General features: G+C 41.8%; 2 protein-coding genes across 4 annotated transcripts in view; one reads left to right on the top strand and one right to left on the bottom strand.

Moving 5' to 3' along the window:
• Positions 1–4,464, top strand: part of LOC119736943 (prickle-like protein 2) — a 33,502-nt gene extending 29,038 nt beyond the window's left edge. For both annotated transcript variants that reach the window (XM_038210983.1, XM_038210982.1), the window contains exon 5: positions 866–4,464. In XM_038210983.1, coding sequence (XP_038066911.1) covers positions 866–2,104 — 1,239 coding nt within the window. In that variant the 3' untranslated portion in view covers positions 2,105–4,464. The remainder of the gene's footprint in view (positions 1–865) is intronic.
• On the bottom strand, positions 4,188–21,089 carry LOC119736944 (cytochrome P450 4F4-like). Of its 2 annotated transcripts, none has more exons than XM_038210984.1 (11): positions 21,035–21,089; positions 14,463–14,651; positions 12,749–12,920; positions 12,113–12,297; positions 11,388–11,512; positions 9,146–9,205; positions 8,852–8,975; positions 7,966–8,246; positions 6,910–7,105; positions 6,059–6,141; positions 4,188–5,713 (listed from the first exon to the last, which is right to left on the bottom strand). In XM_038210984.1, exons 2-11 carry the CDS (start codon positions 14,622–14,624, stop codon positions 5,542–5,544), a joined length of 1,560 nt encoding a protein of 519 aa, XP_038066912.1. In that variant the 5' UTR covers positions 14,625–14,651; positions 21,035–21,089; the 3' UTR covers positions 4,188–5,541. The 2 variants fall into 2 exon arrangements, with proteins under 2 accessions (XP_038066912.1, XP_038066913.1); XM_038210985.1 differs by having other exon boundaries at positions 7,966–8,243; positions 21,035–21,088.
• Positions 21,090–22,772: the final 1,683 nt, after the last annotated feature.

Genomic DNA, 22,772 nt, shown 5'->3' on the forward strand with positions numbered 1-22,772 from the left:
ATCTCAGCATTACTGCTGTGAAAACTGCATGCTGATACCATCATTAGTTCAAAAATTATGGAAGTCAGAACACCAAGAGATGTGATGAAGTGGCCCTATTTTGCCCTGTATCTCCAAATGAAAATTCCTGACAAGCAACTCATGTAGCTTGATCGCATCACATTTGCTTGAAGAAATTACTGTTTGTTTTAATATCACAGTTGCTTGTGCTCTGGGTCCAATTTCATAGTACTGCTTAAAAGTAAGCAGAAAAGTTGTGCTTACTGTAGCAGAAAATCACGCTGAGTTTTTCACTTTTTCATGACGTGGATGTGCTAACGGTTGCATGTGCATGGAGATTTCTATGTTACATCGCTAATTTAAGCAACTTTTTCCTCCGGGGTTAAACGTGCTTTTGCTGTGCTTACTGCTTACAGTCTGTATGAAATAGACAGAGGCTCTGTTAGCACAAAATCGGCTGTTACGCAGCGCCATGAAATTGGGCAATGCTGAATGTAACAGAATTTTTCAATTAAAATTAAATTTTTGTGTACCATTCTGATCATCAAAATGCAACAGAACTTGCCTACGACTAAAATTTCAGAGTGAAGATATGAGTCGGATATGAGCTCTATAATCTGCAGGATGCTATACTGGCCCTGTTGGCATCGACTGTTTTTATGCTTCATTTTTCATAGGGCTTACACAGTACTTGGCCAAATTTGCTGCATAGCCACACCATAAAAGTGGATCCAGGAGCTAGATTGTGGTTGACATGGGATACAAAAGGAATTACTTATTAAACCCTGAGGTATATTTGGTTGATTAATCTGCATGTTATTGTGTCTCATGATTTCATTGTGTCTTATTTCCCCCCAATCTTCAGATCATCTTTGCTGATGAATGCACCGAGGCCGAGGGCCGCAGCTGGCACATGAAGCATTTCTGCTGCTTTGAGTGCGACAAGGAGCTCGGCGGTGAGCGCTACATCATGAGAGAGGGCAAGCCTTACTGCTGCACCTGCTTCGAGACCATGTTTGCCGAGTACTGCGACACCTGCGGGGAACCCATCGGTGTGGACCAGGGACAGATGTCCCACGAGGGCCAACACTGGCACGCCACCCAGAAATGTTTCCAGTGCTGTACCTGCGGGATATCGCTACTGGGCCGTCCCTTCTTGCCAAAGCACGGACTGATCTACTGCAGTGGAAACTGCAGTCGTGGGGAGAAAGCCCCACAAGAGATGGACGATCCAATGGGGTTGGGGTCTCCCAATATGAGTCGCAGCCGCCGACCGATCAATGTTGAAGAGCTCAATCTGGATAACTTGTCGGCTGTGACTGCGGAGGACCGGACCCAGCAGTCTATTCATCGGTCACGCAACCTGTCGCGTCACTCACTGCCGGATCTCAGACGACAGTCACAGTCAGCAGCCGAAGAAAGGCGGCGGGCAAGCATGAGAACTGCCTCTGAGAGGAGACGCAATAGTGCCACCTCGGCACAGAACCGGGCCTTAAAGAACGAAGCCGTACAGGGGAGGTATAAGGAGCCACCAAACACTGATCAAATGAAAAGACGCGCAGCCAGCGAAGTCAGAACAGCCACTAACACCATCGGGGGATCCCAGCGAACACAGTCCACTCACAGCGTCAACGACGAACGTTACATCATGCCGCAATCGGACAATAGCTACAGGCACGGTCTGGTACCCAAGACCAATGCCAACTACCACAATGGAATGAGGAGGCCAGAAACCATGGGACACTATCCAACACAGCCCAGGAATCCTCGGGATCCAGACCATTTTGACAGGAAGTCCAACGTGTATCACTCGGAGCGAGTCACCGGTCGCTCGCGGTCCGAGGTCACGCTTGATCAGCGAGCAGCCATGGATCGCTGCTCCAGTGGGAGGAGGCGAAGTTACCGTGACGATTATATGTCCAGCTCATCCTCATCGGAAGACGAGGACTATTTCAGTCCCAGCGGCAAGGGTCAGCTGGGGCCCAGAATTCGTTACGTAGAGACCTACGCAAGAACTCGGTCTCAATCCCAACCGTTCAATCAAAAGCAGTCCAACGGAAGGAAGAAATCCAAGAGGAAAGGAAAGAACTGTATTGTGTCTTGATGTGGCTTCTTGCTTACAGATCAAATCAAGTTTGTGCTATGTAATTTTTTATAAATAAAGTGATTTGTTAATTAACAAATTAATGACGACGTCTGTCATTTCAGTACATATTTTTGTATAACTTGGTATTCTGCCTGTGACAAGATTTGTTACAATGTCATTCACAATTTTAAAAACATTTTTTTATATGTGTCTGCAAAATGTGTTGAGGGCTTTATGACACCATTTAATTCATATTAAGCTTAAAAACTACCTAGGGAGTACATTTCAACACCATACTCAGGTCCTCATTTTGGACTTTTTCTTGCACAAAGCTTTAACTTTTTCAGACTGCAGGAGTGAAATACACTTTTCGTAGGGGTTGGGGTACTTTTGCCATGGTGTTTCTACTACATGTATGTTAGTTTAATTCTGAGTGCATTTTGAGTGAAACCTGTCTCTCTTTGTACATTTTGTATGGCAAAGTCAAAAATGCAACACTCACTTTTATAAGCTGTGAATATTTTTTTTTTAAATTGAGAAGCCTCTTCATGGTTGTAATTACACGTAGTTGACGATTGACATCAAGTGTCTGCTGCAATTTAAATGAGCTTTAGGGCCTTTCACACACAAACACTGTGTTGGACCCGGGGTCCAACACTGAGATTTTGGGAACCCTTTTCACACTGTCCAGGGTCTTTCAACAGGGTCTTCACTTTCAACACGGGTCCGGCGCTCTAAACGGGTAAAATCTAACCCTGGTTTGGACCAGGGTTGAGATGCTCTACCCGGGTAGAAAATCTGAAATCCACAGCCGACCCATGTACACAGTGTTAAGTGTGAACGGTATGCCTTGCCTACCCATATTCGATGGAACCCGGGTTACACGTACGGTGGACCCGTGTTGATTTCAACACAGTATTTTCACTCCTACCCCCCGCCCTGCAAACAGGGCACTGGGAAGGGCTAATGAGCTTCACAGAATCTTGTGAAGTGGGGGTGGCATTCTGGGTAATTCATCTGGCTGCAGCTGTTTACGCAGTATAAAGCCAATGCGTGTAAATGCTATCACTCTCCATACCAGATATGATTTCTTTTTCATTGCGGACCATGTGGACAAATTTTGAGCGTCGCTTAATATGCAACCCATCGTGAATTCAAAACGGAGCCTGGGCAAGTGACGGGAATTGAAAATTTACAAAACAGATAAGTTTTACAGATTTTCCTACATTAATATACGCTTTAAAATTAATATACTACCGGTAAAAGAGTAGTGACTCGGTTTGAACAGCCGTTTAAAACCTTGCAGTGTTATGACCTGTAGGTCACGCAAAATCTATCCAATCAGAACGTAAATTCATCAGCCCGTCCCAGCGTCCTGTTTGCAGGGCGGGGGGTAAGAGCAAAGACGATATAGTCAAAGGGCTTTATATCATTATCATCCTACCCTTGCTTGTGGGGAAACTGAAGTTTTGGGGTTATAAAAACAAGGTTTGTCTTTAATAGAGGCTTTCTCTACTCACTCATGGAAAAACTTAACCAAACAACTGAGTATTTCATGTCACTGTCTTTATTCAGGCTTTTATTACTTGATTTGTCGGTGTACATGTACATAGTTTGTTCTCATTGTGTTTGATCACATTTTCAATTCACAACATCTTTTACTTGTACTTTTCTTAAAACTAAGGCTTAATAAATGGTTCACACAGTTTGAAGCCTTTATCTCTGTACTACACAATCACTGCTGGTGCGATGTTGGCCAAACTTTTGACAGTGAATGTTCAGTTTGTTAAAATCCTGTTGTGGGTTTTTACAATTGACTACAAAAGCACACACATTTGCACTGTACTATTAAAAATTTACACACATCGTTGCAAATTATTGTATTCGACAAAATATTCAAATATCTTTTTTACAGTAAATATTGTCTGCCTGACACAATTCTACAGTTCAGTATAGTGCTTTGAATTTTAAGGCATTCGATTCAGTGCTTGTTTGCTAAAAGTACTTTTATGCTTCACGGTCTAGCACAATGTTTAACTAGAACTTTTTTTACTGTACTTAATAATCATCAAAAAATTATTGATTCAAAAATACACAAATATAATTTAAGAAAATGTGTGTTTATTGGCAAACTTCAGTACTGATTTCAAAGTTTCATAGTGAATTGCTGTACTTCGTTTGTTAAGGCAAATTTGGTGCTTAACAAATGATTAATCTGAACTTTTCTGTGTTTGTATTCTTAAATCAAATGTTTTATATACTGTTAATTGGTCTTAAATATTACCTTTACAAAAAGCGACTATTGACATTCACTGTAAAGTCACTGTAAATTTGTATTGTGTTTGTAGAAACTATTAAAAAAAAACTAAAGAACTTGAGAAAAAATATTCGCAATAGTGTTTACATTTTTTTCAGACCGAGTATATCTTATGGTACAATATATCTTTAGTAAAATCAAAATTAAGTTATGTTTGAGAATATCAGTTTATTTACTATGCAATTTAGATAAAATATTTTCTATAGTGCTGCGATGATATAATATCTATTTAGCTCCAAGCTACAAATACTTTGGGCCTGTTTGTTTCTCACAGATCCGGATCGCGATCGGTGATCCGACGCGTCGATACATGTAGCTGCTCCAGATCACGTTTTAACGGATCCTGGGGCCAATTTCATGGAGGTGCTAAGCACAAAATTCCCTCAGCACAGTAATGTCTTGCTCAAGAAAAACAGGTTAACAGCCAAAATTCCATGGGATTGTTTATGTTAAGCGAACAGCAGCTGAACACCAGTCACAAGCAATATACAACACATGAACATTTGGTTGGTAATCCTGTTTTTATCAAGGAAAAATTGTCACGCTAAGCAAATTTTTGTGCTTAGCAGCTCCGTGAAATTGGCCCCTGCTTGCAAGGTGGGTTCGAAAAATCAAAGATGTTGACGTTTGACGGACAGGAGAAACCATAACTTTATTTAGTAGATTCGAAGCGTCAATTGAGCTTTTGTAGCAATATTTCTTCATAATTCTTTCAGAGTGTATTTTCAGGATTAAATATAGTACAATTGATTTACTTTTTCTGGAAATCATAGCTTATAAACAAAATAGCCTTTCTGCCTTCAAAATCCGAAGCAGAGGACATTCGTGTGTGCCCTAAAGAGTTCGGCACGCAAGTTTTTCCCTTTGTTTTTGCATGGCGCTGGATCACATGATATCGAACAGGATCTGGAATGAAACAAACGGGCGCATTGACAAATGTCTTGGAAAGGAAATTGGTCAGTAGAGAGGGCATGCATTCGCATGGCTGTCAATTGATTTTGGAAGGCGCTTGTTTGCATTAGTCATCCTAGCAACATTCTAGCATCATTCTACAACTCCTGAATGGACAAGGATCAGGAACTACTGAAGCAAAGTGGATGGATTTGTTGAAAGATTTCCTCGTGGATGGCATTAGAAATCAGAGCTTCCTCTTGGTGATCTTGATCTTGATGTCGTGGTGGGCTTTGAGGATTAAGTGATTGGACAGGACCACAGGGTGGTCCGGGTCCAGCTCGATGTGGAAGCGTCGCAGGAGTCGGGCCAGGAGCACCTTCTCTTCATTCATGGCAAAGTTCTGCCCGATGCAGTTTCTGGGGGAGGAAAGGAGGGAAACGGTCTTATTTTCAAACAGGACAGGACAGGACAAGAGCAGGTGTTTGGGGGACAAAATCAGGATAAAAGTAGGGCTTTTTGCAGGCTTTCAGGAGTAGTTTTCGTTGATACTCATCCATGTCCACAGCACCATAAGCGTCCTGGCATGTTCTGTATTCGCACCACTTGTGCTCCATCCTCAACTAAGCTCTTGGAAGTACAATTGCAGTACTCCTGCACCCAAGCACTTCAATGTGTGATTTATGACTCGAAAGCCTCATACCCAGTACTTTTGTTCAAGTAGATGTACTCTCAATTTTGAGGGGTTCTTTATAAAAACTCACCTAGGTCCAGCTGCAAATGGAAGATAGGCGAAGGGGTCTATCTTCTGGATATTTTCAGGTGAGAAGCGATCTGGTATGTATTCCTGTAAGTAACATCAGAAGAAAACAATTGAAAAACTAGACAGCAAAAGGCTAAACAATTCACCCCCATAATGTCAGTACACTTAAAAGAATACTCGCATAAATGGTGAAGAATCCTTAAAAAAAAATCCTGGATCCAGACCCAGATCCGGATCACTTCCAAAATCTAATGGATTTGTCCTTGTACCAAGGACCACCCCTAAAAAAATGTTCATGCAAATCGGTCCATAACTTTTGGATTTATCTTGTTAACATACTAACCCATGCCAATGAAAATACAGTTGACTCTCGTTAGTACAAACTCTGCTAATACAAATTCCGGTTATAACAAACATAAAGCCTTGGTCCCGACTGTGCATTTATGTGCACAATGAATGGGACTGATGTTCCTCTTAATACAAAATTCTGATATAACAAACAATTTGTATTAACGAGACTCGACTGTATAACCTCCTTGGAGAAGGTAATAATGAGTTCAAAATTGACACCCAAAAATCAAATTGTGCAGTACAAGTTTTCTTCTGACCGTCCCAAGAGGGCGCTGTTTCAACAGGGTGGAGGTGGATTGTGAACTCTTTGGTCAGGCCCTTTATTGCTTAAACAATTAACAATTGCTTTTCTATGTCTTTGTTCCTAGGCTTTATTAATCTGTGAACTGAAAATGGGTAAACACATACGTACTTATGAATTTCAATTTTCATGAAACTGCACAATGAGGACAAAAAGATTTTTTTTTTCCTTCAAGTGAAGGAAACCGCTTTGTTTCTTACCATGTGATCGGGCCATATCTCCGGGTTGTGATGAAGATTGTACACAGACACGTCCAGTGTCGTCCCAGCCGGTAAAATCTTGCCGTCAATCTCCACGTCATTTTGAATAACTCGCTGGATGAACGGCACCGGTGGGTAGATGCGCAACGACTCCTTCAAACACTGAACAAGGTACGGGAACTTACCAAGATCATCCCTGAAAGAATTACATTAAGAATAAAAAAAAAATTAAAACTTGCCAACAGCAATTTTTTTAAAATGCTGCCCCAATAGTCCGCATTTTTGTGCAATCGATTACACTCCTATGAATGGGTACAAGCCAGCTAGACTGGTTCTCTGACCTTACAATTTCATCTTATGTCATGGGGTCAGGGAATCAGACTACAATAACATGATTGTTTTTCTAGGATTTTCCAGCATCTATGCATAAAAAACGTCAAACAAGTCAGTGTAACAATATTTGCTATAAATACTTGTCTCCCAAATCCATCCATTTCTGAAAATTACAGCAAAAGCAAATGTTGTATATTCCGTTGTATATTCCCTAGTAATGGCAATACCGTCCCTGTGAAATTATTCTTTCTGGCATGCTGTCATTTTGAAGAAATCAATTAAAAAACAATTAAAAAACAATTAAAGAAGGCCATTTCCTGGCAAAGATGCGTCAAGTGACTCACTGTTGGAAATTTCTGTTAGTAGTTGGTTTGTAGCTCAGCGAATCCATGAATGGGTGCGCGCAAGCGTTGACAGGATGCACGGTTGCTATTACCTGTCAGTTCAGTGCGTGACATCACGCAGCTGCAATCGGCTGAATGAGAATGTGTCCTGGATGCTGATTTCGGACGCAATTGAAAACATGAATCGGCAACTTTTGAATTGAAACCGAGATCCTATCTAGAATAGTTTTCCCGGAATATACAGCATTCGCTGAGCTAAAATTTCATCAGGTTAGTTGTTAAGCATCTGTCTTTACATTTTGAGCACTTTTGTTGCTTCAATCAAACAAATGCACAAATGACAAAATGATCTACCATACCTCTAAACCCCACTGCTTACCATCCAATGTTGTCCGAGTCACGTCCCGAGAGCACTTCGTCAATTTCTTCTTGGACTCTTGCCTGATGCTCAGGATACAGTGCTAGAAAGTACAGGATCCAGGTCAGGCTGCTGGCTGTGGTGTCGTGGCCCTCGAAGAGAAACGTGTCCACCTCGTTACGAATCTCCAGATCCGTCAGCCCCTTGCCGTCTTCGTCGCGAGCAGAGAGAAGGATGTCCAGGAAGTCTAGGTACTTACGTCTGGAAGAACTGTCAGCCTGGGCAGCTTGGCCCTTTTCCTTCATTTATAAATCAGATCAGGGGCACTTGTAAGAATTTTTAAGAAACATTGAAAATGTCCATGTCATGGAGTATTAACTAGGAGCTAATTAACCCCGAGGTGTTGTGGATGAATGGTTGAGTTTGATATTAAAACTCATGACACCATCTTCAAGAACATTTGCTTAGCATCAGACTTACTAAACACGTGTGTTCTTGGGCTTGACACTTTACCTCAATTGCTTCTATCTGCCCAGTGAGGGCAGCGTTGGTATACTGTATGCTATTGTTGGTAACAGTGTAGAGTACCACACTGTTCATGGTTTCTAGTGTGCAAATAACCCCTCAAAAATATTGGACACATTAGGCCAAAACAAAAAGTCTCCGGTGTCTGGTATGGAGCTTGCCCCTACTTTTTTCTTCTACAAATGTCGGCTGATGTTGCAGATGACACTTCGATCCCCTTAAAATTCTCCAAAATATCCTTCAGGGTGGAGCTTGAGGCCAAAAGGCTTGAGAATTCTGCACCAACTTACGATCTTGACCGGTTTGCAGAACACTACATCACAGCAGTCAACAATTGTTAAATGAATTAAGCATTTTGATGCACAAGCATGATAATCATTACCAGTTCCACACGTCGACCAGCGATGACATTGTCAGCAAATCGGTGCACAAGGTCGCAGTTCTTATGGAACTTCTTTCCCAGACTGGACAAGTTGAAGAAGACGTCAAAGTAGTACAAAAAATTACTGGTCCAAAAACGGGGGTAAAAAAAAGAAAAGAATCCTATTCAGTTGACAGACAAGTAACTGGGAAATCCCAAGCTTCGTGAAATTTACTACGGGTTGTGTTTTTTTTTTTCCTTCCAATTTTGAAACAAAACACAAGGTTAATTATGTTTTGTCCGACATATACTTACAAGCATCTTTCAATTATATCTCCGGTCAGCTCACCCACAGCTTGTACATAAGGGTGATCACTGCAAAAAAACAGAAAAGAAGTCCAAAATCAGTTTTGATTATACTAAAATCGAGCACAAACGACATAAATATCCAAAACATTTTGTTTCTAATCTGTGGGGTTTTTTTTTTTAATTTTAAATTTCCACATTGTTTTGCTAAACTCAAGTGACCTGACCAAATCTACTTTCCCATAACTTTTTTTTTAACCACTTGCCGCCGGGATTATTTTTGGCCAAAAAACACTATTTTTGAAAAAAGACAAGATAAATCAACCACGTCAAAGACCAATGTCAAATGCAAGACCCAGATTAGTGGTATTGTAATCAGGGGCGTAGCAAGGTTATTTTTATGGGGGGGGGGGGTTAAACATTTCTTGAAAAGGGCACTTGCACATCCGTGCTGAAATGCTTTCTCCGGACACAAATCATATAGGGGCACTGTTCAAAACTGACCAGTATGCACACAAACAGACAATGGCGCTTTTCCGGGAGATAAAGGTGCAAAATTAAAAAAGAAGGCACTTGTAATACCGCTGCCACAAAAAGGGTGACTTTTTTTTCAAAAGGGCACTTGTTCAGAAAAAAAGGACATTTGTTAACAAAAGGGTACTCTGTATAAAAATTGGGGAGGGGGGGTGGTAAGGCCCAAAAAAAATTATTCTGCTTCCGGTTACCCGACCAACCCTATTTTTAGGCTACAACCCTAAAAAAATTTATTGGCAATTCCCAAAAAAAAAATTAATGATTGAATAAATAAAAAAACATCTTGTTGTCTTTTCTGTCTTTACAAAATACCTCTCAACAACCCTTTTGCATCAAAAATGCTTGTATTTAATTGTTTTCTATAAACTTACATTTGCTATTTGATTTTCAAAAGAAACCTCCATTGTTTTAAAAAAATTTTTTAAAAACTACTTCGCAATTCAATGTTGCGGTGACGTTACACGTGAGTAATGCTAGCTCAATGCGGCGATGACTTGTTCCCGCCGCGCCGCGCAGGGGCCAATCTAGGTGAACATGATGAAAATGCGGTAACCAGTCTGTGCATGGCTATGCATGGTAGGCTGTGCGGTTTCGGATTTGACATCGTAAAAATGCCAAGAAAACACTGATGGAGAAAGAACATTTTTGCAAGTTAATTCACAGAACTTGATCTCTCTTGTCTGTGCATGTATTTTCCATGTTCAAGAGTTCATTTTGAGATCGCACTACTCGTATTTGAAGTGATGCGATGCAGCGTGTTTCCCCGAAATGATTTACAGTAAAAACGAGGTCTGTCCCCGTAAAGTGCATGCATCACGCATGGAGTTTTGGCCAGCTTCCCGTCTTGACTAGCATTGTGCATATGGTCAGCACGACCTGAATTTCCCATTATTTCTTAAAAAATTATCGAACGTAAATATATTGACAATTATTAAAGTAGGTTTTATTCACTTTTTGTGGCCTTCTTTTTGTATAGCTTTGGTAGTGCAATGGAAGTAGTTCAGGCTAAAACTTCGCATATAATTGAATACCCCATTCAATCAGCATAAAAAAAAAATTCTACCGACCGACCCTATTTTTGAAAGACGTGTAATCGGAAGCAGAAGTATTTTTTTTTTGGCCTAAGAGCTGGTAAAAAAAGGGCATTTCAATGGAGAAGGGCGGTCGTTACAAAATATTGGGGGGGGGTGTAAATAACCCCTTTAGGTCATAAGGGTCAAAAGGGTGTCGAAAGGGCAAGTTCAGGGTTTTAAGGGTAAACAATAAGTGCATGGAAATCTTTGATTTGGTTTCAATGTTGACTCAAAAAGCTATAAAAAAAATCATTACTAAAGATGGAAGGCAGTTGTTCATTACCTTTCTCCAGCGTAACAACGTAATCATGTTTTCAATTGCTTTATGATGTAATACAAAATATGTTCCCAGTGCGTGTACGTCCCCCTGAAGGGCAGAGGTAAAGCAGGGTGTCCTTGGCAAGAGGTTACTTTGATAACATTGTAAATAACTTGAAAATAACAATTTTCATTTTAAAAATGCAAAATATTATTCAAATTATTAATACATTTTATCAGTCAAAATTTCTGCCTTTGGTGATTTTAAGTAAACGGGAGCACTAAAACCTTTAAAATTGATTATCTCAAAAACTAACTTCTACGTGTATGTGCTCCTAGCGTCCTTTTCTTTGGCACATAACAATTTGGGCATTTGATCCACTCACCCGCTGGTCTGGCAGTTCATCTCCTGGGTGAAGGCACATCGGAGGAGAATATCCAGGGTGCACGCGCTGACGTTCTTGGACACTTCAAAACTCTCCCCACTCTCAGCGTAACTGTCCATTTTGTCCTGCGAAGACAACCCGACAAGCAGGCAAATTTGACAGGAAACTGCTCACCCAAAAGTGTACTATACACTGAGCTGAAACTTCAATGGGTTAAGTTTTGAACACTCTTTTATGGATTTTGAAGGATGGTATTATTGGACACGAACAAAATGCATGAAAAGCAAACGATCCTATATGCCTTTAACCACTTTGTGCGGGGATTACTTTTGCCGAAAATTGTGATTTTCACAAAAGGCAAACTTTTCCGGCCAAATTCTGATATACAGCCAAATGCCACAAATACTGATTTGCAAGAGTAATTGCAACAGTATTTGTACGATATTTCTTTAATACCAAAACCTCATATGTTTCAATACTCTGGGGTGTGCACTGGAGCGTAAATTGTACAAAAATAGGCTGTGCACAACGGCCAATTCAAGATCAACACACGGTCTGCCTCCACAGACTTCACGGACTTAAAGACACAAGGGATTGGCGTGTTTAGACGTCACCTGGAGGCGAGGCGAGGCAATGTTGACGTCTTAACCCGTCAGCCGTGCCTGTGTATAAAAACAGCCATTGCGTGTTATCACGTCCTCCGACGCAAACTGGTTCCAACTCACCAGCAAGATATCCACAGCTTCGTTGAAGACTCCCATGTATGGCTTGAGCACATCAAAGTGGAAGGCCGGGGTGAGTAGGCGTCGGTTGCGGAACCACTTGTCACCCTTAGCAATGAGTAAGCCTTCCCCTAACCAGGGCACGGCGAAGTGGTAGCTGGGCTGGCCTTGTTCGAGTGGCTTCGGATCTAGTTCAAGGTAGGAGAGAAAAAGGTGTAAAATTGGTTTGGGTTTTTGTTATAGTTTTTCATATTGCCATTTCTTAAGGTGTTTTTGCCGCCTTCTGTTTTTCAGGTAATGTGAAGTATCACATTCATGAGCAAACTAGTGATTTCATTCTTGGCAGAGGCTTCGGTATCACGGCTGCTTTCACCCCAGAAATCGGCAGAATTTTGGACAAATTGCTGCACAAAGTCCATTCCCTGAGATTTTGTGGATTTCATTTTAAATTTTGTTATAGTTTTTTTGTTTTTGCACGGGGGCAGTACCATGACTTTTCATCTATTTATTTATTTACTTTTTTTAATAAAAGGAGTTAGGTTCTACCTGAATTTTTAGGTTTGGTTGGTTAACCGGAAACGCAGATTTTTTTCTTTGCTTTATTCAATGAAGGTTTTTTTTTTTAATTTCTCGTCTCACCTCCACTCTTCATAATTGGTCTCATGATGTCTGGATGGTTGGCCGTCAAGATGCCGCGTGTGGGGCCCAGGAAGAAGTAGAAGCCTCTAGGATAACGGGCTGTCAGCTCCCGATGAAATCGAAAGCCTTCCTCCCCACCCTGACTGCGCACTTTGGCGTCAAACATTGGATGCTAAATTCAGAAAGAATGTACAAAATATTTACAAGTCTTCCAAGTATTTTTACCTATGTTAAAAAATCAAAGAGCTCCTTGTTCAAGTTACATTTTTCTTGCAGCATCAGGACTTTCCCCCCGATATTTTCAGAGCCTCACAAAAAGATGCAAATTTTCTCTTATCGTGATGTATTGACATTTCATGGCTCAATTTGAAATTCATAAATATCTGAGACAGTTTACCAATTCCTATGGGTCGGGATCCTGTCACGTGGGTGGTTTTCAGCCACCGGTAAAACACCAATGAATTCGCGAGTGCCAATGCGTTTTTAGCACTACGCGCATGAGGCACATACATGTACATTAGACATGGCCAGAGCGGTGCTTAACAAAACATGATGTAAAATGACTGAACAAAACCATTGGAAATTTGTGTGAATTTTTGACTTGTTTTGACTTTTTGACATAAAGGTATTTATCATTTTTGACTGAAAGGTATATCGTTTACCGCGTCCAGGCCCCTGAGCCGGTTTTAATGTACTTGTCAAAACCGGCCAAGCAGATATTTATACTCACTCATAAATACCTTTCAGCGGGTCAAAAAGTCATAACAAGTGAAACATTTAAATTTCCAATGTGTTTGTTCAAAAATTTTCTTCACGTTTTTTTTAACACCCCTCTTGCTTATATGCGCCTCTTGCTAGTACTAAAAATCTCCTTGTATGAGATGTGGCGTACTGCGCGATGTGGCGCAGAATGCAGCTGTGCCGGTGTAGTGTGAATTTAGGACTCTATGAAATATAGACTAATTGCGCATGCCTAAGTGAAGACTGTGAATGTTCAACCAATAAAAGGGTAAAAGGGATCAGATTGCATTGGAGTCCAAATTTCACGTGACACTGGAAAAGTGTTTAAAACCAGCCAACCGGTTTTTTATCAACCATTCATAAATACCTAAGACCCATTCCCATTGATCATTCCTGTTACGTGGCCGGTCTTAAACGGACGATAAAGACATGGCTGGCTGGTCCACTTGTCACATGAAATTTTGACTCCTATGAAATCCAGTGCCTTTTACGGTTTTATTGGTTGAACGTTCACAATCCTCACGTAGACTATTAAAATACTACCAGTGGGTCAGTATTTCATAGTCCTAAATTCTGAACGCACTCGCCACAGATGCATCTGCGCAACATTACTCAGTACGCGTGACGCGTGCCAATCTCCTTAGAAGGCATTGTTTACGTCTTACTCGCGAGCTGGACACTCCATTATACAGCTAGAGGGGTGAAAATTAAGTTCTGATTTTTTTTGACCGAAAAGGTATTTATGAATAGGGATAAATATGTGCTTGGTCGGTATTAAACACTATGTTTAAGACTGGTTGGAGTCTAGCTGGATGCTGATAATTATCAGCAGTCCAGACTCCAACCGGTCTTAAACATAGTGTTTAACAACCCCCAAACACACATTTCTTCCTTGTTTAAAACCACCCACACCTCTCGATCGATAGGAATGGGTAAACTGTCTCAGGTCTATTCATGAATACTGTTGTACTACCTGGTGAATGTTGCCATACAGCCAGTGTGTTGGCAGTCCTGGCCATTGTTTCAAGGCCGCTCGTTGCTTGCGTATGCCTTGTAGTAACCCCACAATCAGATAGACGACGTAGCAAATTGCAGTGATTGCTCCAGCTGTGAGAACAACTGAACTGGACACCATGATCACGATTATATCATGTCATTAAATCTGGGGACAAAAATATAGAAAAGATACTAAAACAGGGCGGCATGGCATTATGTCAGTTGATGAAAACATATATTTTCATTATAACGTGTGTTTTCACCGGTTGCTATGTGTTACCATTCAGCACTACAGACTCAGGAACCAATCAACTTCATGACAACAGGTCTGGGAACGAGAGTTAAGGAAATTTCCTGGATGTCCACACCAACCTATTACAAAATCCTACCAAACATTCCCAATATCTGCAATGCATCTTGGGTATGGATATGTCAAACAAACCAGGCAATTTGTGCACAAACCTAGGCTATGGGCATGGGCGTCACCAGGATGGGACAAAGGGGAGGGGGCGTTCAAAAGTGGACATCTGCTTTTCTGCTACCAGAAAAGCAGATTGAACGTTTTTCTAAAATGCATTTTTCTTCTTTTCTGCTTTTCTGATATCAGAAAAGCAGGTTTTACTTTTTGCCTTTCACTGACAGTTCAAAAGTGGACATCTGCTTTTCTGCTACCAGAAAAGCAGAATAAAACATTTTGTCACGGTGGTTCAAAAGTGGACATCTGCTGTTTTGCTACAGAAACTGAGCAGATTGAACGTTCCTGAATGCAACAATGCCACTCTAGTATCCACCAAAAAGTGGATGGTTCCAAGTGACTCCGCCTCCGTCATTACGTCATTACACCTTATATGCCTGAATCTTCGTCCAATCATTAGACCGTTTTTCTAGTATTATAGCCAGGCAATGAAAACTTTCTCGAGATTCACACAGGTGATCGACACCACTGAAGCCCAGGATACGGAACTCGACGGAAAAAAAGTCGGCTCACACAATGAACCAAATTGGAGGAACATTTCCTTTTGATTACCGGAATGCATATATATGCCGACTGCTGTCTCTAACGCTTCTCTTTGATTAGAAATACCGAAAACCAATTCCTGGCGAAGGAACACCATCTACAACCAAAACTCTGAGGGTTGTCACCATGGGGGGGGGGGGGGGGGGGGCTGTATGTTACAGTTGCAGTTGCAACTGCTCCTATTGGTTTTGTATTCAAATTCAAATTGCTCTCAATTTCACGGTGAAACTCCACAGATGTGTCGACACAAACACACGTCAAAGACTTCAATTTTCCCCAAAATTGTCTTTGATTGGTTAAAAACTGGTTACACCTCATAACTTCTTTACCCAAAAATTGACGGTATCGGCAGATAAACCGGGGGGAGGGGTGTGGGGGCGCACGCCTCCCATCCCCCAAAACAATTGTCACCCCTCCCCCAGTCGCCCATCATACTGGAAATTTGTTCACCATGGCTAACGGGCTAACGAGTTCGGTATCCTGGTCTTCAATGGTGTCCATCACCAGTGTGAAGCTTGAGAAAGTCTTCATTGCCTGGCTATGTGAATAGAACAGTTTGTGGATTGGACAGAGTTTCGGGCATAAGCTGTGATGACGTAATGACGGAGGCGGAGTCACTTGGAATCGTCCACTTTTTGGTGGGTACTAGAGTGGCATTGTTGCGTTCGGGAACGTTCCATCTGCTCAGTTTCTGTAGCTAGCAGAAAAGCAGATGGCCACTTTTGAACCACCGTTGCAAAATGTTCAATATGATTTTCTGGTAGCAGAAAAGCAGATGTCCCTTTTTGAACCGTCAGTGTAAAGCAAAAAGTAACCTGCTTTTCTGCTATTAGCTGGAGTTACCCAGCCCTAAATTTTATCATGGGGTTGTCATCAGACAGGGCCCTAGAGTGCTCTGAAACGTGCAAAACTAAATCAGGCCCACTTTACTCACAGTTTAGCCAGCAAATTTCTCCAAACATTCCACAAGGGCAAAGAAAATGTCCTCAGTATTTCACCAACCAAGTTTGCAGACTCAATTCAATTTTTAAAGGAGACCTTTTTTTCAATATTTTGCACATGAGAGAGGGAAGTCAAGTGATTTCAAAATGGGGCTAAATACTAGACTGGTACATGTCCAACCATGGTCCAACTATTTGAAAAGACTGACCTCTTCATTCAGTGTCAATAGTCTGATGGCTTGACTATGGAGAAATGTGTAGTAAATTGAGACTAATTCCCGCTTCATGCCACATGTTTCTTAAAGGGAATGTACAACATTCGCTTTTGCTGCAATGTTCAGAATAAATGCATTTGGAGGATTAGAATGTTATATAGCAAATATTGTTAAACTGACTTGTTTCACGTTTTGGGCTTGTAGATGCTGGAAAAACCAAGAAAACCAATCATGTTCTTGTAGTCTGGTTCCCTGGCCCCACTTATGATGAAAACAGAGCAATTTGTAGACTTTGGGGAATTGTAAGGTCAGAGAATCAGTCTAGCAGGCTTGTACCCCTTCACAGGTGTGTAATCAATTGCAAAGAAAATGCGGAATAACTAAATATGAATAATTAGGAGCAGTTTTTGAAAATAAGCCAGTTTTCTCCAACACTGGTCGGCCGACCAGCGCTGGAAAAATACAGTTTTTCTTGAAATTAACAGCACACCAGGAGCTACGATTTTACAGGATGCTTAAGACTGTCATTCCCTAACAATCCAGTAAGGCATTTCGTGATAATTTGATCATTTCGTTTTTTGATGTTTGCAAATGTTGTATCTTCCCTTTAAGTTTTTTTGGCATGGTTGATTGATGCAGTACTGAAGCTGTCTTGGACTGGTTGTTTTAGGTGCCAGTCTATTTTCTTGTTTTTGCATGTTTTCAATACCTTACGTTTTGGGACTCTCACACACAGTATTGAGAGTCCCAAATTTTCGGACTAGGTTGTCATTTAAAGGGAAAATACAACATTTGCAAACGTCGAAAAATAAAACTACCAAGTTTTTACGAAATGCCTTACTAGAATGTTGGTAAATGACAGTTTAAAGCATCCTGTAAAATTATGGCACCTGGTGTCCAGTCATTTTCAAGAAAATGATACTTTTGTATACATTTCCAACGGTGGTCGGCCGACCAACGTTGGAAAAACCTAACTATTTTTCAACTACTGCTCCAATTTTACAATTTTCTTAGTCCAAATTTTGTTTGCTATTGGTTACATGTACATGTTCATAAACGGGTGCAGGCCAGCTAGACCGGTTCCCTTACCTTACAATTTTCCAACATCTATAATTATCGATAGTGGAGTCAAGGAACCGGACTACTTAAACATTTTTGTTTTTCTGGGTTTTTCAAGCATTTTTGAACCCAAAACTTCCAACATGTCAGTTAAACAGTATTTGAGCTATTATACTAACCCCTTCAATAGTTCATTTCTGAAAATTACAGCAAAAGCCATAACTCCTAGAACTATGAGGCTCCACGTAGTGGAGCCTCATAGATTTAGAACCCCGCAAAATTGTTGTCAGCACAAAACACTAATTAAGTACAAAAACGTCCATCCCAACCAAGCAGTTTCCCACAGAACCGCTGCACAGTTTGCCCCTAAACTCCGTACAATACCTCATGACATACTCACGTTATGTGCATCAAACAAACATCGGTGGATTTTGTCGGTTTTTCGGCAAAAATGATGAAAAATATGCCCTTTCCGCACTGAGCCAACCTAACACTTGAAACGTGCACGCGGCAGAATGATCGCAGTCATTTTCGGGTTCGATCGCTCGGAGCGCGCCGCGGGGGGTATGGTGTAGGAGCGGAACGATAGTATGCACATGCGTACAAGTGCAAGTACGTACCCCCCGCGGCGCGCTCCGAGCGATCGAACCCGAAAATGACTGCGATCATTCTGCGCGCGTGCACGTTTCAAGTGTCAGGTTGGCTCAGTGCAGAAAGGGCATATTTTTCATCATTTTTGCCGAAAAACCGACAGAATCCACCGATGTTTGTTTGGTGCACATAACGTGAGTATGTCATGAGGTATTGTACGGAGTTTAGGGGCAAACTGTGCAGCGGTTCTGTGGGAAAAAGCTTGGTTGGGATGGACGTTTTTGTACTTAATTAGTGTTTTGTGCTGACAACAATTTTGCGGGGTTCTAAATCTATGAGGCTCCACTACGTGGAGCCTCATAGTTCTAGGAGTACAAAAGCCAATGATGTAGGCCTACATTCCCTTTAAAGAGGTTGTGGAATGCTCGAAGACATTTCCGTCATTTTTTGGGTACATGTAGCCTAAGGCCAAAAAAAAAAAGTCTCCGGTTTCTGGTATGCGCGCGCGTCGCCGCAGCCATGCGCGTCGGCAAAATGAAAAAGTCTCAAAACCGCCAAACTCACTGGTTTGGCTGGAATTCTGCTGCTGCACAATTTTAACGTGTTTTTAGATGGGGTTATGATCGAGAATAAGCTTTATGTGGCCTCTCTGGACTCCCATATATTTGCACTAAGTTTAGTCGGGCACCATTTGCAGTCATCAGCCGACATTTGAAGCCCCCCCCCCAAAAAAAAACAGGTAAAAAAAAAAAAAAGCCGCGTCGCCGCACCACTTTTGGGGCAAGCTCCATACCAGAAACCGGAGACTTTTTTTTTTTTGCCTAAGGTGTGATGAAATAAAAACGACTATTGTTTCTGTCATGAAATGAGTACAAAGGGTACATTTGGGAGCTATTTTTCAGGTCCTGTTTCGACCCAAACGTGCAATTTGTGTAAAAGTCGTCGTTGCGGGCAGCAAACAAAACACAGTAAATCGTGACGTAATAAACAGGACTCCTTTATGCTACTCTGCATCGGGAGTCCTGTTTATTACGTCACGATTTACTGTTTTGTTTGCTGCCCTCAACGACGACTTTTACACAAATTGCACGTTCGGGTCAAAACAGGCATGACAGGACTTGAAAAACAGCTCTCAAAAGTACCTTTTGTACTCATTTTATGACAGAAACAATAGTCGTTTTTATTTCATCACACCTTAGGCTACATATACCCGAAAAATGACGGAAACGTCTTCGAGCATTCCACAACCTCTTTAAATGACAACCCAATAATAAAATTTAGGGCTGGGTTACTCCATCTAAAAAAGTAATAGCAGAAAAGTAGAAACATGCATTTTAGCAAAGCATTCAATGTGCTTTTCTTCTACCAGAAAAGCAGAAAAGAAGAAAAACGCATTTCAACAAAACGTTCAATCTAATTTTTTTGTTATCTTGTTAGCAGAAAAGCAGATGTCCACTTTTGAACCTCCATAGTCTATGTCTATGATGAGCTAGTCCGAGTAACTTGGACCCAACTTATCGCCTTTTTAACGTTCGGACATGGTCTGGCGTAGCCCCACTAGTGTGGCCGTCGGTATGCTGCGCTGAACCTCTGGCCACACACCGTGGTACCGCGCGCTACTGAGGACGAAGTTTCATAAAATCTGCGGTCCGTTTCTTACATTCTCAGTTTCTTTCTTTCTTATGGTTGTATTCTATGATGTCTCACCTATCACTTCTGGGATGCTTAGGTCTAATGATGTTCCATTTTCCGAGATATTCTTCAATCTTTCTGGAGCCCATATGCACTCGTGAAACGTCTGGTGATGGCAGCCATTTTGAATGGGACAAGAGATGACCTCAAGCTGTGACGTCGCGTTTATGCAAATTGCTTGTCGAGCGCGCGAGGGCGCGAGTTGCAAATGCGACGGTTGTTTCCTGTGCCCGTAGATCCTGAATAGAGATCGGTGCACGTGGCCCCCTGACGATAAATGCATGGTACAGGAAACAGCCGTCGCATTTGCAACTCGTGCCCTCGCGCGCTCGACAAGCAATTTGCATAAACGCGACGTCACAGCTTGAGGTCATCTCTTGTCCCATTCAAAATGGCTGCCATCACCAGACGTTTCACGAGTGCATATGGGCTCCAGAAAGATTGAAGAATATCTCGGAAAATGGAACATCATTAGACCTAAGCATCCCAGAAGTGATAGGTGAGACATCATAGAATACAACCATAAGAAAGAAAGAAACTGAGAATGTAAGAAACGGACCGCAGATTTTATGAAACTTCGTCCTCAGTAGCGCGCGGTACCACGGTGTGTGGCCAGAGGTTCAGCGCAGCATACCGACGGCCACACTAGTGGGGCTCAGCGCAGCATACCGACGGCCACACTAGTGGGGCTAGGTCTGGCGATAGTATCGCCAGACCTAGCCCGACTGCGTCTGGCCGTACAGTACTATCGCAAGCTCCGTACTACAGAGCTTGCGATAGTACTGTACGGCCAGACGCAGTCGGGCTACGCCAGACCATGCATGGAGCTATAATTTATAAACATGGTAGACCATGTCCGAATGTTAAAAAGGCGATATTACTAGAAGTGGTCCACTCGGACTGTACCGAGTCTGATGATCAGCATGATGTGATGAGCCACGCATGACGCAGCGATGCGTACTGAATTTCCTGAAAACTGTTGTTCCCTTCATTTAAAATCTAGACTATTTCCACTTGATCATCGGCTACGTACCTCGAAATTATTGCTGTCGAGCGATCTTTGCACTATCATGACTACGGCCAGCTAGCTGCAGCTGACACCTAGCATGCATTTTCTAGCTATCAGCTAGCAGCAGCCGCGGCCGGGGTGACCGTAAGGTCAGAGCCAAATTCTGCTAAATGCACATCAAAAATCTGTCGGATTTATCAAAAATCTGCCAAATTCCCCAGAATTATTCGAAATACACAATAAACACTTAAACTCACATGCAGATTGGTAGTATTGCTTTAATTAAGGTTCAAATTACATCATAAACAATCTATAGTCACATAAAGGTGTTATGATATTGGTAAATTTCAGGCAAAACGCGGATCCGGCCACGACGAAGTCCGTTTCCCAGTTAACCTCAGCACCTAGACCAGCCAACCTGCCCCATTATGCAAGGGTTTGTTTGAAAGGATTGAAGCTTTTTTAAAACAAATGTACACTTTTTTGTTCAAATTTGCTGTTTTTCTGTCAAATAACCATTTTTGCAGAAATCTGCCAGAAATCTGCCAAAAAAAATTCCATTCTGTCAAATTTTCTGTCAAACTCGTTTTTTTACAAATGTTCTGTCAAAGTTAGCCGGAAATCGGCTAAAACAGTCACCCTGGCCGCGGCGGCGCGGCTACATGTTAATGTTGTCCCCATTCAAACACTTGGTGGCGGTTCACATTATTCTCACGCCGCGTGCGCGTACCCGGTCCCCCGGCCCTGAATTAAAATTCCCATAGACACCAGTGCAAAAAAAATGCTTCAAAACTTTTTTTCCGAGCGGAGTGCCTATCTTCCCTGACGGTCTTTGGCTCAAGTTGGCCCTCAACTACTGCTGCATCATTCCATACCACAGTTCCAGTAACTCATCACGGGAAAAACCAGTTGCTATTTTAATCGCTCGGTACTGGTACACTTCCCGTGAACCAACGCAAAATGAATGCACCTGATTGAAGTTCAAAGTTGAAACGAGCAGCCGCTCTCTGTGTGACATTATACGGAAGCTCAAAACGGACAATAATGCACACAGGAAAAGAATGTTGTCCTGTGAAATCTTCGCAGCATGCGTTTGTAATGGAGGCGTTGTTTGGATTAGAGTATTTTAATCAGGTTATATGGGACGTAGTAGCGTTTATATCATGAAGTACACCCATATTTCATTGAGACTAGGTAGGTCAAATGATATTTTGATGATTTTTTTATTTACCGGGAAATGTTTATCACATGATTGGATTTCATATTTTTAACTAATTCCATTATTGTTTTAACATTCTTTAAACTAGTGCAGTGCCCGTCTGAAATGTGCATGTTCGGGAAACGCAAATTGCTTTGCCGCTGGTATAGGTTGCATAATTGCAGAGTTTTGGAGAACTGCTCGTGCAAACAACGCACGCGATTCAATGGTGTTGTTTTCACAGGTTGAACGCACACTTACGTCAAATTTTTGCCAAGTTTGAAGTTCGACCACCTACAATGGTCGCTCAGTCGACTGCAAAAATAATGTGCCCGTGCACATACGAAAACATGGCATGCAGTGCTATTCACCCATTGATCCATTAGTATTCACCCATACTGGACAATGTATCGCCCTGCAATGCACGTGCGCGTGCCCGTCCTTTTTGTATTGTTTGCGTCATATTGAGCACGCGCGCTTTAGCTTAAACATGACGTAAACAATTGAAAAGAACGGCAGTGCGTGCGGGTGTTATGTTCTAAGCTATATACTGCCACGTTTGCC

This window comes from Patiria miniata, unplaced genomic scaffold, assembly GCF_015706575.1.
Source record: "Patiria miniata isolate m_02_andy unplaced genomic scaffold, ASM1570657v1 HiC_scaffold_3, whole genome shotgun sequence".
NCBI classification, from domain to species: Eukaryota; Metazoa; Echinodermata; class Asteroidea; order Valvatida; family Asterinidae; genus Patiria; species Patiria miniata.